General features: G+C 48.8%; 1 protein-coding gene across 1 annotated transcript; it reads left to right on the forward strand.

Annotated features, from left to right (window-relative positions):
• The first annotated feature begins 177 nt into the window (after positions 1 to 177).
• xkr4 (XK related 4) lies at positions 178 to 17894 on the forward strand. The gene is made up of 4 exons (XM_061796592.1): positions 178 to 1578; positions 9878 to 10077; positions 10985 to 11339; positions 12551 to 17894. The coding sequence occupies exons 1-4, from the start codon at positions 932 to 934 to the stop codon at positions 13149 to 13151; spliced, it is 1803 nt and encodes a 600-aa protein (XP_061652576.1). The 5' UTR covers positions 178 to 931; the 3' UTR covers positions 13152 to 17894.
• Positions 17895 to 18301: the final 407 nt, after the last annotated feature.

An 18301-nucleotide genomic window follows, 5' to 3' on the forward strand; every position in this document is an offset into this window, starting at 1 on the left:
GGCCATATTGGCAATAGAATAGTTTGGCAGCAGCGACGGCCTGCGAATGTTTCTCGTTTCCATCGAGAAGCTTTTTGCACTTCTCGTGGCATTTTCTCACACATTGTTCCGAGCTCTTGAACATTGGAAAGTAGTTTGAAGAACAACAACAACAACAAAAGAAGATTTTGAGGAAACATTCCAAATGTCTGGAAATAGGGTTGATAGAGCGCTAAGGAGCGCAAAAGAATCATGTGCAAAAAAGAAAAAGAGTGCATAGAAACCGATAACCGCGTATCTCCTCGTGTGTCCCTGCATCCGAGGTCGCCCGGTGGAAGACGCCAGCGATCGGGTTCCCCCGTGACCCCCCGCAAGTCAATCAGCAGCCCGAGGCGCTGTCGTGTATGACAGAAGATGTGAAAGTATTTGAGGTATATCTTCCGCAAAGCACTACTCGTGACAGAAAATCCAAGATGGTTGAGGTCAAAGTTCACAACAGAGCCTGGGATTTGATTGCCATGGTTACGGCTTTTCCACTCGTGTGTGTTTTGTAACAATAAGCACCGAAAGTGTGCGTGCGGGGAGGGACGGAGAGCGATGATGTCATCGGTTTTGCTGGCTGCCATTGAGAGCGCCGGTGGCCGCGGCCTCCCTCCTCTTCGCACTGTCCGTCCGTCATCACGTCATCTCGCCCGCTTATGCTTCCGGTGAGATGGTGATGCGAACCGAAGCACCTTTTGTTGATCGTGGATTATGATCTGCCGGCAGCGTAGCGAAGCTGCTCCTGCCGAGAAACGACGACGACGAGGAGGAGGAGGAGGCGCGCAGAAGGGTGTCGACGGCGAGAGCAGGAGGAGGAGGCGGAGGAGGAGGAGGAGGAGAGGAGGAGGAGGAGAAGCTCCCGAGGCGGGGGGGAGAAATATTCCACGAGTGTCATTGGAAACTCGTAAGAATGGCTGCTAAATCGGACGGGGTCCTGAAAACGAAGAAGAGCGACGTGGCCTTCACCCCCCTGCAGAACTCGGAGCACTGCGGCTCGGCGCAAGGGCTGCACCCGGGCTGCCGGCCCGACTCCGCGTGCACCGGGGACGGGGACGGGGACGGGGACTTCGCGAACGGAGATTCGCGATGCTGCGCCAAGTCGGCGCGCGTCCGCTCGGGCGACGAGCCGCAGAAGTACTCGGTGTGGGACTGCCTGTGGATCGTCGCCGCGGTGGCCGTGTACGCGGCCGACGTGGGCACCGACGTGTGGCTGTCAGTCGACTACTACCTGCACCGGGACTACTGGTGGTTCGGCCTGACGCTCGTCTTCGTCGTGCTGGGCTCCTTCTCGGTGCAGCTCTTCAGCTTCCGCTGGTTCGTTCACGACTTGGGCGCGGAATCGGCCGCGGACGCCAAGAAGCTGCTGAGCGGCTCGGCCTCGCACGGCGACGTGAACGCTCAGCATCCCCCGACCGCCGCGATGGGCAGCCGCGCTCGGAAACGCTCGGCCTCCTCCTCCTCCTCCTCCTCCTCCGCCTCCGCCTCCTCCTCCTTCTCCTTCTGCATGTGCTTCTGCCAGTCCCTCATCCACATCCTCCAGCTGGGCCAGATATGGAGGTAGGACGGCTGGTGCGGAATGAGCACATGACACAGCCTGGGCCCTTTTGGAATCACAATGCCGTCTCGCGCCGCTGCCATCTTTGGCCCTCACACAGCAAAACATGATATTGTTGGACAGAGGCAGATTCGAGGGTCCGAGGGTTTGGATTTGATTTTAGGGCTGCGGCGCCGGCACCGGTCGGTAGCGCCTCGGCTTGCTTCGGTATTAGCACAACGACGAGCTTCTCTCGTAGCAATTCAAACCGAGGACGGTGGCCTGACCACCTGGATCGTTTCCTATAAAGGGGGGAAGACAAAAAAAATCCTACATAGTAACATTAACAGTGACCTGAGATTTAATGCAGGAGCAAAAAAAAAAAAAAAAAAAAAAAGACTGGTCATGACAAGTCATAGTGTGTTGGTAGTGGGGGGGGGGGGTGCAAGTTAAGAAATGTGCCACCTAATGTATACCGGTTGGAGCCGGGCACCTCCGCCATCTCACTGGAAGGCGGCCTACTGCTCTGTGGAAGTGGCGCCCGCGGAGCCCACTTCGGGGCAGGTGACAAACAAAACAATTAGGAGCCCTAATTGGCTTGTTGAAATATTAGGTCACAGCCGAGCTCGGTGGGGCTTCGCACATTTCTAGCTGCTTCGAAAACAACATACAGTTGCAACTTTAGTTTTGGGAGGGGCGCTGGCGTTCGTTTTAGGGGTGCTTCATCACCCCTGAAACTGTTATCGGATGCTCTCGCTCCTTCATTTTAACACGAAGGGGCCTTCGTCAACGGTACTGCACCTTCCATTTTCAGCTCCGATACAAAAGTCGACACACCTCACGACAAGTCGTGCACCTTGCGATGGATCGTGACATTTAAATGTGGCCCAGTAGTTGGACATTTATGAAGGAGCTAAATGCTGTGAAACAGCCAACCCTTGCTCACTTGGAATTTAGATATAGAAACACTGTATGTATATTTCAAAGCAATTCAGATCAGGCCCTCCTCCTTTGCATTGTCTTCCTGTGCTTCTATGGGTTTTCTCAAGGTGTGTGTGTGTGTGTATATATATATATCTGAGTTCAGCTGCACAGTCCCTCAGAACACGCCCAGATATGTTATCTGGGCCCGGGGCTTTTCGTCTGTCTGTCGATCATATTGAGAGATCTTTTCGCTCTGTCCGGGTCGGTGTCAGCACTTGGTCACCAGGAAGGGGTGGAGTCTTGTGTGCCTCAAAGCGAGCAAAGAAGTCATTTAGCTCATTTAGGTGGAGCTGTCGCAGGTCTGTGGTGAGTGGTGGTGGGTGATCTTCCTGGAGTACTCCCTCTGATGCCACGGGACAAAGTGGCCCTGGCTGTCCTCAGGCCCTCCTCACCTCAGATCTAAAAGCTGCGTTGCGGACTTTCCGTAGTCTGTAGACCTCCCCCGACAGCCGTGGCTTCTGATTAGCACGGACTTAGTGATTGCGACATCATCCTTGCGCTTGCTGATGTAGGCAGTAACAGTCTCTGTGTACTCCTGAAGGTCTGTGATGGAGTTGTAAGTGGCAGCCTGTTTGAGCACGGTCCAGTCTGCGGTGGCCAAACAGACTTGAAGTGCCTCGAGGGACCCTTCTGGCCACACTCGTACCTGTTTCCTAACCGGTTGGGGGACTTTAACCAGTGGTCTGGAAGCTGGCATTAGCATAACAGTGAGATGGTCTGAGGCGCCGAGGCGGGGGAGGGGAAGGGCCTTGTTGGCCCCTCTCAGGGGGGTAAAAACATTGTGCAGAGTGTTATTTCCCCCGTGTTGGAGAGTCAATGTTTTATTCGCGTTTGGGAAACACAGCCCTGGGGTCAGCATTGTTCAAGTCCCCAGCTAGGATGAGGAAAGCATCTGGGTGGGCCGGCAGCTGTTCACTGTTATGATAGGAGAGCTCGTTTAGCGCCTCACTTGTGTTATTGCTGGAGTTTGGAGGAATATACAGTAGACTGCCACGAGCAGTATGACAGTGAATTCCCTCGGTAAATAAAATGGCCGGTCCTTAAGAGCCATAAACTCAGCGGTGTGCAGTGTTGACTGACCAAGATAGCATGCCGGCACCAGGCGACATTGATGTGTAAACACGGTCCGCCGCCGCAAGTCTTACCTCCGGCGACAGCTCTGTCCGCTCGGTAGCACGCTCGCCGGACGAGCCTGAATGGCGCTGTCTGGAACGCTGCTTGCTGTTAACCCGTGTTTCCACAAACCCAAACGCAGCACTCTCCCACACTTTTATGGATAGCGGGGAGCAGCCGAATGTCATCCAGAGAGCGTACATGGAGGGAATAGCCGGCTTGTGTGGGTTAGCCGCTAGCCTAGCTCGGATACCTCTGCGCTTGCCCCGTTTCTGCTTCCTCCTCCGCCGTTCGTAGTGCCTCCGTTCTGGGCGCGATGCAGGAGGCGAGTTGCAGTTGTTGTAGGCACCCGGAGCAGACCAGAGTTCTGTAGCTCCTCAGTGAGAGTAGAGTTTAACTCCGTAAAAGTAGTTCTGCCATTCTCGACCAGAAGCTTACGACTGTATCTGCGTCTTGGAGCATGTAGACGCCAGTATAGGACGTGGTCTTCGTCCTATAGTGACGTCGTAGGACGAAGACCACGAAAACACCGTTTGTTTGGGAAGAGAGCAGCCGCAGCGTATGCACGCGCCGCCATCTCCAAATCTGCCTTCCACTATGTATTTTTAGCACAACCCTTTTATTTTGGGGTGGGGGGGTTGCTTTGGGGTGGGTCCGTATGGGACTGCTTCTGGCTCAGGACCCGGACCGAGGCCTGTCAGTTAGTGACCACTTGGATGGACTATGTCATGAGATTCAATACGAGAGCTGCATAAAAGCGAGTCTGCCGTTCAAATATGTTTTGATTGAAAATGTCAGAGAGTGATTCCGAGAAATCGGTTTAACATTGTCGGTGTAGTTTTCAGGGACGTAGAAGTGCATCACATCATGCTGAGAGATTTGTTTTTCTAGCTCTGGAATGCTTTACACTAGCACAAACTATTTCCACAATGATATACATATCAGACAGTCTACAGCAATAATATAAACAGATCAATCATAAGGCATCATGTTGGTAAAAGATTTAACATTTTCAATGACGCCCCTCCTTATCATGCTGGAGGGGGTCCCAGCATGTGTGTCCCAGTTATCCTAGGAGCCAAGTTTTCTGGGGCTTTCTGCCCCTGGCAGGGTCACTCATGGCAAACAGGTCCTAGGTGAGGGACCCGACAAAGCACGGCTGAAAGACCCCTATGATGAGGGAAGTGATGGAATCATGTTTTCCCTTGCCCGGATACGGGTAATCTGGGCCCTCCCTCTGGAGTCAGTCCTGGAGGTGGGGCTCAAAGGCAAGCGCCTGGTGGCCGGGTCTGCACCCATCTGGCCTGAAAGGGTAACAACGTGGGTCTCCATTCCCATGGCAGAACACCACCTGTGGAAGGGGCCATAGGGGTCGGGTGCAGTGTGAGCCGGGGGGTGGCCGAAGGCAGGGACCTCGGTGGTCTACAGAAGCTCGCTCTAGCTTGAGAAGTTCCAACTGGCAGGGAAGGAGCCCGAGCTGGTGTGTGAGTTTGAGAAGTTCCAACTGGCCACAGTCGGGCTCCCCTCCACACGCAGCTTGGGCTCTGGTACCAGTCCTCTCGAGAGGGGTTGGACTCTCTTCCACTCTGGAGTTGCCCACGGCGAGAGGCACAGAGCAGGCGTGAGTATACTTATGGCCCTCCGGATCGGCGTGCGTACGTCGGGGTTCACCCCGGCGGAGCCGAAGGCGGAGGGACGGGTCCTGACGGAGTACCCACCGTTTTTGTAGTCCTTTGGCGGGTGCGGGAAAGCGCTCCTACTGGGGACTCCATTGTTCTGGAGTGGGACTCCCGAGGCAGCTGATGGGGATCGGCTGGCCAAGCGGAATGCAGCTTTGGAGGTCGCTGAGGCGTAGGGGGAGTTCGGGGACGTGACTGTATGTACTGTTAGATCATTTCATAGCGATAGTAATTATACGGGAAACTTGCCTGACTTCAATGCAGTGACCGTGTTGGGTATGGCCAATTTTGTAACGCTCCAATATTTCATCCCCTGTACATTTCTCTTTGCACAGAACTCATATTGTCCCAAATTGACATACCGCGGCTGGGTTTGTGCTGCCACAATGCATTTAGGAACATCTAATACATCTTTATGGAGCCTGTCGTTAATAATGTAGAATGTATTTGAGATATGAATAATGCATCAATGAGCACGTCAGTACTCCAGGCCCGATTGGGTTTGTTGCAACACTAACTTTGAGTTGTCATGGTGATTTAAGGAGGGGGTGTGGCTGCAGTTCAACGGCAGCTGTTCAAAGCAGTCGCTGTAAAGTATCTCCATCAGGAAACTCCAACGCCACTAAATATTTCACTGCCTGCTTTTTGCATTATTCATATCCATCTTGCGGAGGAGGCCCCTCTGACCAAGAGACAGAAAAGAGCAGCTTACATAACATTCGACGTTTTCATTTACTTCTCATTCTCTCATCAAAATGTCATTATATTTGCTACACACTGTTGCTCAGTACTTTCGGAATCAACCGAATTCGTCGGATGATCGTGTCGTGAAGAAGAATACGCAACACCCTGAATAGCAAAAGTGTTAGCTAATCAACGGCTGGAGGGAGTGAGACTTCTTTCCGAGACACCTGAGACTCAAAATGTCCCTCGTATTACTCATTGCCGTTCTTCAATGACTCTGCTGACCGTGGCAGTTGGAATTTGGGTCTCTATTGCAAATGTGATCGTTTGTGATAACTTGAGACGACTCTTTCTCTTTTCGCAAGAAAACACACACACTCTCGGCGTACAATGCGCAGCGGCAATTTATACACTTAAAAAGATAACAAAAGACTTGCCAGCTGACGAGCAACATTGTGAGGGGAACCGGGATGACGGTAACAAACAACGAGCACAATGACGTACTGTGCTCGAAGTACAAATTGGGGCTGTACTTGAATTCCAAAGATGTATTACAAGTACCGTACATTCACCTTTATCTCACAGGGCGGAGTGCAGGTTGCTGTATGAACGCATTTGTCATGAGTTCTAAACATCCGTGCTATTAACCTTGTGGGGTGATCATAGTGAGCCACATCCTCCCGTCAGCGAATCTCTCCTCGAAGGAAATCGGATTTGCATATTTAAATGCGGGCGTGGACAGGGAGGGGTCGGCGACTCCAACGTGTGCGCTCACCTCCGCGTACGCAGAAATTCACACATCTGGATATTTCGGTGCGTACGCCGGGTTTGAGTAGGAAATCTTTTTCCACGAGGCCCCCGAAGGGCTGCGCCGGCCGGCGCACAATGCCAAAGAGCGTCTTCGGTCCAATGAGTGCATATGTTTTATTCTGACGAGCCAATTTGATGCATGCTATATTGCGTAATGTGTGATCTATGCGGTAGCTGTAAAGCTGTACCGTTTCGTTGTCCTTGAGATGTATTTCTGCACATTTGTGCCCAGTAATCATTGTCAGGTCTTTTTCCCGTTTTGTGATGGGTACATTTATTGATTTAGTACTTGAGATTAATTTGTGTCCTTTTGAAAGGAGTTTTTGTTTTGTTTTGTGACAGTTCTCTTATTTTCTGAACAAAAACGGCTCGTTCTAAAGGATTCACGTACGTTGTAGTATTATGTTCTTTGTAGACTTAAAGAAGGCGTTGGACCAAGTCAATCGGGGTCTTCTCTCGGGGGTCCTCCGGGAGTATGAAGCATTGAGAGGTTTGATGACCTCGGTCTTGCATTTCTGCTTTTTGTAGAGGATCTGGTTGAATCCCCAATCTTCAATTGTCACTGGAGCGGTTTGCAGCCATGCGAAGCAGTTGCAATCAAAAGGAGCACCTCCAAGTCAGAAAAGGGTGGCTGGAGTGTGGCCTCTGTGGGTCAACAATGTCCCAAGCGGAGGAATTGTTGAAGAAATTGGGGTCAAGAATGGAGCAGACGGACTGACTGACGGATCAGTGCGGCGTCTGCACTGATGCAGACTCGGCCTCGGTTTGACGTGGGGAAGAAGGAGGTGAGTCGAAAAGGGAAGCTCTTCATTTACCGGTCGTCCAACATTCTCTCTCTCTCTCTCTCTCGCCCCTGTGGTCATGAGCAGTGGGTGGTGACGTAAAAAACAAATCATGGATACAAGCGGCCGAAATGAGTTTCTTCCATAAGGTGTCTGGGTTGTCCCTGAGCGACGGGGGGAGAAATTGGACGGTTTGGTCCTCCGAGGACGAGAGCAGCCGGAAGGTTAGGGTGCCTCCCCGGTGAGGTGTTTTGGGAACGATCCACCGGGAGGAGGCCCTGGTGAAGACCCAGGATATGCTGAAGAGACCGGACTGGACTGGCTGGCCAGAAAACGCTTGGGGAAAGGGCAGTGTGGGCTTCTCTACTGCCCCGTTGACCCCACCCCAGTGAAGAGCGGTTCAATCTTGAATCTCTTTTGACGAGAGCTCTCCATACCTACGTTACCTTCGAAATGACAACACGTTTGTAGTTTGAAGTGCATTGTAATCCATCTGCTAAGCGTGCAGTAACTGAGCAATGATGCAACACAAGTGGCTTCTTTTGAGCCAGAATATTCAAACCGCCGGCCACCCGAGGACCTCTCGGACCTACTTTTGGCACCTTTTTCCATTGGTGAATAGTGACAAGAAGGAGAAAGGACAAGAAATGCAACGTTGTATGACGTTGGTTCAGGGAAAGCATCTTAGAATCCATAAAATGTTACTTCGGATGCTTGGTCTTGTACTTGCTGACAGACCAGCTCGGTGGTTAGACACGAGGAAATGACCACCGATTCAAATTGCAGTACCGTAATGCTTCAGGAATGGCAGCTGCCACTCGAGGGAGCGCGTTCTTTCTGGAATCAGTGATGTTGCCATGGTAATAGCGATTGCTCTGATGGGGATGACCTTTGTGTGAGACTAAAATGAAAATGAGACATCAATTTCCTTTTCACTGGATGTGACAGGCGGTCAGAAGCGGGACACCTTCAGTGACGATGTGGATGGAGTGGCGGCTCAGCAAGCGAGCTCGCTGCAGTCTCTGCAGACACAAACGCGCACGAGAGGGCGCCGGGAGACGTGAGCAGGCTGCAACTTGGGTGCCCTCGCGCCGGATTACATCCACTGGCAACGCAACTTCATGAACTTTCATGACCCTTTAGCCGACTCCCAAAGGACCCGATATATTGATGATGGTACGAGAAAGAGGCGGAGGACGAGAGAGAGAGAGATTTCAGGCCACAAATATATTGAAAGAATCAAATGAAACGAAACCTCGAGAACGACGACGATGCAGCATTTTCTCTCCATTTAACGAATGTTACTGTTACATCTTTCTCATATTGCTGTATTTGTGATCCCAACATGGACCCAAGTTATGTTTCTCCAATCTTGATCGAGTTTTCCTTCGGGATCATTCCAGAAAACACTGAATCGTTTCATTTCACCTCACCTTGACTGTTTAATCCATGAACTTTTATGGGACATGATGCAAAATTGTATTGTCTCCCTGTGCTAAAAGTCATTATATATATATATATATATAGCAACATGCTAATTAACGTCCTCATCTCTTTTGGGGTTATTTTAGTCCAGATGAACTTTTTGCCTTTTTTCCGTCTGCTGGCTGCATTCTTGTTGGTGTTTTCACGGAGGACCTTGACAACTGATTTCACTTGGTGGCGGGTTTCCTGTATTGAGAGGGGCTTGGACACCCGGGGTGCGCAGACGGCGCTCTATTTCGAAAAACGTACTCCCGATCGGTTTGGCAAAAGGAACATTCCGCCGTTGTGAAATTTGGCCCGTTTATTCCAATGGCGCATTTTCGTTTGGTTTGGGCTTCTAAACCGATTAGAGTCGTAATAGAAGGGGGGCATATCCACTTGCCTAGTCTCGCAGCTCTTTATTCTTTATTTCAGACCCGGTGGATCCATATCACACATTTAATACGGAAACAAGAAAGGAAATGATCATTAGAACAACAATACTGATTGAAAAGCAAAAAAAAAAAATATATAAAAAATAATAAGGGTGGGCCTTATTTCTCAATAAATGCATTTATCGTGATCAAATGTGATACAAAGTTATGGCGACAGGCCTAACAGTAGCAGTCAAGACAGTAACTCTGTGACTGTGAACCCGAACGTATACACTCTTGGGGCAGCATACAATCATCCAACTTTAGCATTAGCATTATGTTTTGTGTCTGCTTGATATTTGTTCTACATAGATGTAACACGATGTGCTAACAACTATGCTTAGTCACAATTTTGGCACCGTTTTCTTCCAGGTACCTCCACACGATTTATCTGGGCATTCGGAGTCGTCGGAGCGCTGAGAAGGACCGGTGGCGTTACCGCTGGAGGATGATCTATGAGTTTGCAGACGTCAGCATGCTGCATCTGCTGGCCACCTTTCTCGAGAGCGCGCCACAGTTGGTGCTGCAATTGTGCATCATCATACAGACGCACAAACTTCAGGCTGTGCAAGGTCAAATACGCATTGCATCATCTAAGTCAACTGCTTTGGATGTCGGAAAGTGCTTTTGTCATACGCGTGCGTGTGTGCATGTGCGTGCGTTAGGATGTACTGTACGCCGTTCCATATTCCCTCCAACTAGTAATTATTTACCCGATACAAAAAAAATGTCAGTAACGGCTTGTGAATAGCAAAACCCGGGAGCACTGGACTGAGAGCTCGAAGGAACAGGAAGTCAAATTTAGGGAAAAAAGGAAAAATGCTGCCTGGATGAGTTGCTCCACGGTCGATGTAACTGAACTTCCCAATGCTCTCACCACAAACTACATTTGTAAGCAAATTGAAAATATGACATTGGCTTGCACATTTGGAATGTCATCATCATCATCATCATCATCATCATCATCATCCGCCACATGTCCGCGGACCTCACAGATACTGCATGTCTGCTTGCGCACCCATCAAATTCACTCAAATCGCAAAATTCGATGTCATCTCAAAAGCGTCAATTTAGACCACCAAATTGTCGACGCCCCGACCGGCATGTCGGAGGACACACATGTCGTCGCTTGCACAAAAATAACGTTTTTGCTCTTCAGCGCAAAAATCGAGCCTGAGCTAAATACAGCTCGTCATTCATCCTGCAGTAGATACTGTATGGGCACCCCCCAATGTTGACATCTGATCAAAAGCTTGCATTGTGGCAAACAAAATCCAATCTGTATTTGAGCTCAATGCCACCAGCGGATGAAAATAAGGGTCTTTGTTGTCATTTTCATGGGGAATTGATCCCTTGAGGGGCCCCTTAGTACGGTCTTGCCTGAAATGTTTGCGCTGTGCACACGCATCCTGAAGCGATCTGTCCCGGCCGGAAGCAACGTCCGACTGAGTTCCATGAAGTGAAATCTCTGTGTCTCAGGTATGACGGCGGCAGCCTCCCTCATCTCCTTGGCCTGGGCCCTGGCCTCCTATCAGAAGGCCCTGCGGGAGTCTCGGGATGATAAGAAACCCATCACCTACCTAGCTGTTATCATTCAATTCTGCTGGCACTTCTTCACTATCGCAGCGAGGGTCATCACCTTTGCCCTGTTTGCATCTGTGTTCCAACTCTACTTCGGCATCTTCATCGTGCTCCACTGGTGCATCATGACCTTTTGGATCGTCCACTGTGAGACGGACTTCTGCATCAGCAAGTGGGAAGAAATTGTGTTCGACATGGTGGTGGGCATTATTTACATCTTTTCCTGGTTCAACGTGAAGGAGGGACAGACAAGGTGAGAAGAAAATCACTTGGATCGATTACTATTTTAAAAAAAAAAAATGTAAAAAAATACCTAACCTTTGATGACACTAGTATTAAAAAAAAAGTTAAGCGCTGTACGGTTGGCATGTGATGGACACAGGCACACTCGATTCGTGTGCGAGTTGAATGGCAACATGAACGCAAACACTCGGCGGCGGCATACATTCTCTTCTTAGCCGTATTGTATCCGGCAGCTCACCTTGCGACATTTGTTGCTATGCGACCGCTTTGTTGAATTCTGTTTCCATGGTTATTACCATTTAACATATATATATATATATATATATATATGTATATGTATTGTCAATAAGTCAATCAATGAGGCACTGAGAGTGGAGTCCAACAGTGTTTGAGCTGTGCTGTTTATTTGCGAAGAATATCTGTTAGCAGGCTCTTTGTCACCTCCAACTCCAAGAAGCGGCTTCAAACCTGTCAACGCCGGCGCCCGGCGTCGAGAGACGACCCTTTGGAGTTTCTTGAAAGCGCACGTACTGTAGCTGCCGCGTGGACAGCGACGACACTTGTCGTCATAGACGTCGATGCTTAGTTGTATATTTCCTCATTGTTTGTTCGCCTGTCCGTCAAAATGCCTCTTGGTCAAAGTGATCCCGTTGTGTAACAAGTCGAGGACCGTTGCGCTCGAGAACGAGCAGGTACACCCGCTTTTGAAATTGCTGGACCTCCAAACACGCATTCATTGTTAACAAAGATTTTGATTGGATTGATTTCACACAGAATAGAACAATAGAAAAAAAACCATACGCTCCTTCAAAGTGTAAATGTGGCTGGAGCGATCCACGCTTCCGACTGGCGAAAGGTATTTGGAAATGGATCTTTTTCCCGGATTTCAAAAACTCTCAGGGAACGATCCACGTTGCCATGATTTGAAATCGGCCTCAGCTGTAACGGTGTTTTCCCGTGTTCATAAGCCTAAGTCTAAAGTCTAAAGTCTAAAGTCTCCCGAGGTTTGTTGATGATGCTGTACGACATTGGAGACAGTTGACCGCCCAATTGTGTCTTTTTGGGGGCATTGGACGTTGGAAATTCTGAAAGCCAAATCTAAACGCACGAAACGACTTTGGGAAGTCAAGCTATCGCTCGATCCAATGAGAAGAAGCGAGAGCATCGGGTGTCTTGTGAAATAATCCGATTTCTTTGTGTCTATCTTGTGCTTTGGTGCAGGTGTCGTCTTTTGATCTACTACCTGCTAATACTGGTGGAGAATGCGGCTCTCAGCGCGTTGTGGTATATCTACCGCTCGCCTCACCCCACCGACTCGTTTGCTGTGCCAGCGCTCTGCGTCATCTTCAGTAGCTTCCTCACAGGGCTGGTTTTCTTGCTCATGTACTATGCTTTTTTCCATCCTAACGGGCCACGCTTTGGACACTCGCCAAGCTGCCAGCGCCTCGACCCGGACGCCGCCGCTCAATTCTCAACGCTGCCGTCCGAGGTCGGCGGCAATTCTCTGCGGTCCAACCGGGGAGCCGCGACAACACTGGAACGCGACGCTGCGAAATACATAGAAAGGGACGGCTGCGTGCCGGTGTTTCAGGTGCGACCCGCCGCGCCATCCACGCCGTCGTCTCGTGCGCCGCGTCTCCATGGGACCGTCGTCAAGATCGATCTTTGTAGGAACCGCTACCCGGCCTGGGAGCGCCACGTCCTGGACCGTAGTATACGCAAGGCCATTTTGGCCATAGACTGCTCCCCGACTCCTCCGCGGCTGCAGTATAAAGATGACGCCCTGGTGCAAGAAAGATTGGAGTATGAGACGACATTATAGCGCTCTCGTCGCGCCGCTCAGCAGCCACAATCGGCAATAATGTGACCACCACTTTCAGCTTTCCCCCTCCTTTCTTTGCTAATGCAGTGACCTTCCAAGGAGAATTTTGCCAAGGAGGTGAAGCTCATTCGCTGTCTGTCTCCTGAGGTTCCTACGCTTTGCTTTTTTGTTTTTGTTATCATTTTTTTTACTTCGGCTCATCGGGCGGGGAAAGCCTGTGCGCTATCGGAAAAAACTTCGAAACTCAAACCCCCCCGAGAGGCCGAGGCACTGTTTTGTTCCAGGCGGGTCGGGTTGGGTTATCAAGCGCAAATCCATAAGGATGTCCGTGTCGTCCCATGGTCACGAGATAAAAAATGACACTTCCATCCCTGATCAGAATAATAAACGAGAAAGTCCTGTTTGTCTTACCGTTCGAGAGTTGTGTTGACCTGACGCTGTGTACATCTCACTTCAATTTGACAACACTATCTGCTCCCTTTCCTCGTGCCAAAACCTTTCCTTGGAAAATATTGAGGAAGCGGAGCGCCTTAGGGATGGGACGGTAGTCTCTCCACAAGCGCAAGACTTTTCATCATCCTAGATCATTCCGGTCCTCACTGGGAGAAAGAAGGTCAACTACTTGGAGAGTAGCGTTTATTCTCAGTTGTCAAACCTGGATGGGGAAAAAGGGTAGAGCGCAAAGTTGGACACTCAAATCCACAGCCTTGATTTCTTTCCAACTCACCGAATGCCATCAAAGAAGAAAGCTACCTAAAAGAAGCAGCGCAGCATCCTGCGCCCGGCTGGGCTGAAGTTCCACCTGTTGATGGAGTGAAGGGGAGCAGGTGAAATGAGGACTGCGCCAGATGGCATTGGAAAGGAAATGACACGTGCGAAGAATGTAAAAGAAAGAGGAAGAGAGAGAGAGCGCTCCGACACCAAATCCAAGCCACCGAGGATTTACAACGTGGCATTTTCTTACTTTTTCAGATCAGTAGCCCACTACTGAAGTCATTGGGATTCTTCTTCTTCTTCTTCTGTGTGTGTGTGTGCGGTCTAGTGCAAAAGTCTTGGGTCACCATTAAAGATGTTGTTTTGACAATTCTAATAGGCCGTAGTACACTACAATGTTGGTCAGTAAAGCGCAGACCTCAACCAAGGCCAAACTGTCGACACAAAGGACCCTCGTGACTTCATATCTGCACTTTGATCAGTTTCGCCACCCAAACTCAACAGGTTCTTCCTCGGTCCGCGCAAAAGCGCTTTACGTTGCTTGGCTATTTTGGGGCAATCCTGCTCAGAATGACAACGAGCATGAGAACAATGAAGCTCAAGGTGGCCTAAGATTTTGCGCAATGCCGTGTGTACGTGTGTGTGCGCGCGCTCGCGCGCATATGAATGTGTGGCGTATGGATATATAGCGTGTGCAAATACGTATTCCTGTATTCCGATATGTACATTCGTCATAACTCGCCACTGCCCCTTGTGGTATTGAATGGGATTCCGCGACGGGGAGACGGTAGCCCACAAATGTCCGCCGCATTCTCAGACGCACGACCGCAATCCACTTGAGCAGGCTGTCGAAATAGTTTGACCTTAAAACAAATATATATCTTTCAGGGAATGCTGGGATGTTAAAGCAAGCACATTATCACACAATGTGGTGTCATTTTGTCAAATCCACCGCTTACACAAATTCGCATCCAGGGTTATTTTGGTTTTTGTTTTTGTTTAAATGGTTTGTAATGTGCAGTGGATTTTTCCAAGGCAATTGCGTAATCCGAATGATACTGTTGATCTATGAAGCCAATCCTGGACTTCAATATGTGCGCTCGGTGAAAAAAAAGAAATGATTTATATCCCCTGAAAAAGACGAGGAAGGCTGTATTTTTGATTTTCATTTTACCGGCTAATAATGCCAATTGACGGCGGCCGGCCGACCGGTTAGCACATCCGCCTCACAGCTCTGAGGACTCGGGTTCAAACCCGGCATGTTTGCATGTTGTCGCCGTGCCCGCGTGGCTTTTCTCCGGGAAATGAATGACCGAATAATGCCAATTGCATTTTTCTTTCTGACATGTTCTCTTGGTGCTACCATTTTGGGTTTGACAATTCTGAGATGTTCCGAGGAATTGACTTCGTATCATTTGAATCTTTGAAGATTTACAACCTCTTGAACAAACGAGCGTGTGGAAACAAATTTGATTTGCTTTTTCCACAGTCGACTCGTGTGTCTTTTTGCGTGTGAACCGCAGTGTTGGGGTCTACCGAGGAGGGGGACGGACTCATTTTTGTTCATTTGAGCTTTTGTTTGAGTTGGTTAAAATAAACAAATGGTGCTAAAGAGATTAGACACAGACGAAAGTGAATGAACACAGGATTCCAGATGGCACAAGCGTTCCTTTTCACTTCAGAAGCTCCGATTCAGCTCCTTTTTTTGGGGGGGGGGGGGGGGGGGAGTTGCTTTGATCATGTAACGTTAAACTAACACGCAATTAGGAGAATAGTGTGTGTCATCATCACGGCGACCCCAGATTGCCCAGTTCAGTGTTGTGTCATATTTTTGGTTCACCTTTAGCGTGGGTAAAAATAAGGTTTTTGTTAATAGAGTGAGTGAGTGATTTCAATCATTGACATCCATCTTCCATTCCCTCTCTGTGGTGTCCTGATGTCCTTTAAAAAGTTGGAGACTCAAGTCGCACAACAGCAACCGTAATTAAAAAGACGCGGCAATGTGAATAGGGACAAGACAAAATGGAATCCTATCGGAATATATTATCCTTTCCCCTGTCTCTCTCGTGTTCAAATATACTCAAAACAGCCAGCGTAGCTACGACTGCGCCACGCTAATCTAACAAAAGAGCTGTCTTGCCTTGAAAAGATGATGTTGAGTTTTGATCGTGTCAGGGGGGCAACGCGTGTGCGTGATTGCAGAGGTAGAATCCGCGATCGTCCGTTTTCGACAGCGCTTGTCCTCAATACTTTTCCATGACGTGATCGCTAATTGTTTGTCCGCCATATTGGCGGTCGGGATCCGGAGGAGGAGAAACAGCAGCTTGAAACAGAAAGACGAGTAGACCAGACTAGACGTGTTCGTTTTTGTTTGCTGGTTCTTTTGGGTGAAACCCAAATCGGTTGATGATAGCTGTGTTGTCATTTTTTTTCCAGTCTCCGTGGATGTGCTAAAATGAGTTGCCAGCATATAGAGAAACTCTTCATACAGTGGCAAAGACGTGACAAGATGACAAAGTGGCCATCTTACAAAATTCCAACAGCTGTCATCACGAACACAAGCGGAAATACAACAGAGCCCCCTAGTTTTTCCCCCTTCTTTTGCTGAAAAGCCCACGGATGATGATCAATGATCACCCAAAGAAATCAACTAAATAGCAGTCATACACACGAGATTTGAGGTGGACGAGAGCGTCTCGCCAGAATGATCTCGTCATCTTCTGGGATCTATCGTCCTTTATCTGTATCTCTGTTTTCTAATAAGACATCGGCTATCAAATGGATCTACAGTATTCAAACGCTCGATAAACACTGAAAGAAAACAATGCGTCCACCTCCTCGATGGCTGATGTCATAACAAAGCCATCTGTAGGGCCACAGCTAACTGGAGCCCCTATCCACTGACGAGGCAAGAGGCACGGTATACCTTGCCTCATCACATGACGTAGTTTCATTCGGTTAGTCCAGAGGGAGGAGTTCACAGCCTAAAATGATTCTTACAATGAACAGATGTTGCATTGAAGTCAATATTATATTTATATTTGCTGGATGGCTATATTTTAGGGACGACCGGTTAGCACATCTGCCTCGCGGTTCTGGGGACCGGGGTTCAAATCCCGCATGCTCTCCCCGTGCCTGCGTGGCTTTTCTCCGGGCGCTCCGGTTTCCTCCCACATCCCAAAAACATGCACGCTAGGTTCATTGAAGACGCTAAATTGCCCGCTAAATTGGTGTGAATGGGAGTGCGAATGCTAACTTCAAGATAATGACGCATACGGCACATTGATGAAAAACAATTCCGCAGCAGCTGCAGCATGATTATCCTGTCTTGACACAGCAGTAGGCCTGCCGTCTCTCGGCCCGTCCTTTCCAAACCATCGCGGAGGTCAACGACTGGCTTAGTTCGGACGGGCGCATTGAAACGTGTGCGGCGACATCGACTTGAGCTCATTTAGCGCGCAGTAAAGGGAATAATGCTGGAAATCAGGCTCTTTGTGCTGCCACATGCTCGTATGATCGTCCTGTACAAATGTCTGCGTAGACAGGCGGATGATACCGCGTGTGATTAATGTGGGAAATGATGAATTTAGAAGTGTAAATAAACATATGCAAAGTGTACGTGTTTAAGAATAGAACATTCCGCTCTTGATTTCTGACTGTGACGGGTGTCTTTTGAGGTTGGATGCCAATAGGATGGCTGTAACTATGACAATATACAGTACTTCAGAGAATAAAACAATACATGTGGTGTATGTGGTGTGTCTTAAAAAAAAAAAAAAAAAAGATCCAAATGTTTATGAAAAAACGGTAAGTTGCATTGTGTGATTAAAGTCTGAAGTGCTACAATGTGGAGAAACAATGTGTTCAATGGATGAAGAATACATTCAATAAAAAAATCCAGAGTGATAAGAAGTATCAAAACTTTTTGGGGACAGGCGGATTTTTTGTACATTTTTATTGGAATCTAATGCAAAACAAGCTACCCAAATTCATTGAATAAAGTGCACTGTGGTCATTTTTTGGCTTCTATAGATTCTATTATTCATTCGTATTTCAAACATCGTTTGGATATTTTCACCTTGAGTTTATAGTTGTGTTTTGGGGTCATTGGGGTTGGAGAGCAGCAGATGAAAAGCAGGTGGACTCAAGTGAAGGTGAAATACACTGCTTGAGCATAACAGTTGCAAACAATAAGAAAGATTGCAGCACAAGCATCAACCTGTGACATGGTACAAATGATCGAAGAAGCAACTCCAGAAAACTAGCCATACTTGACAGTGCAGCCACGATTGAACGAATGTTCTCGGCCTTTTTGCCTCCTAGTCGGCTTGAGACGTCTTCGTGCGTTTCTATTTGTCACTTTGGGAGGATGATGCGGTGCGTTACTCGGTGCAATAGTGTCTTAGTGGTCACGTCTCTCACATTTTTGCTATGTT

The sequence above is a fragment of the Phyllopteryx taeniolatus genome, chromosome 14 (genome assembly GCF_024500385.1).
Source record: "Phyllopteryx taeniolatus isolate TA_2022b chromosome 14, UOR_Ptae_1.2, whole genome shotgun sequence".
In the NCBI taxonomy this organism is placed as follows: domain Eukaryota; kingdom Metazoa; phylum Chordata; class Actinopteri; order Syngnathiformes; family Syngnathidae; genus Phyllopteryx; species Phyllopteryx taeniolatus.

Bases quoted from the DNA above. Each gene is read 5' to 3' on its own strand.
- xkr4 (XM_061796592.1), top strand. From the start codon at position 932: ATGGCTGCTAAATCGGACGGGGTCCTGAAAACGAAGAAGAGCGACGTG. The intron at 10,078-10,984 runs GTCAAATACGCA...TCTGTGTCTCAG, and splicing joins CAAACTTCAGGCTGTGCAAG to GTATGACGGCGGCAGCCTCC. The intron at 11,340-12,550 runs GTGAGAAGAAAA...GCTTTGGTGCAG, and splicing joins GTGAAGGAGGGACAGACAAG to GTGTCGTCTTTTGATCTACT.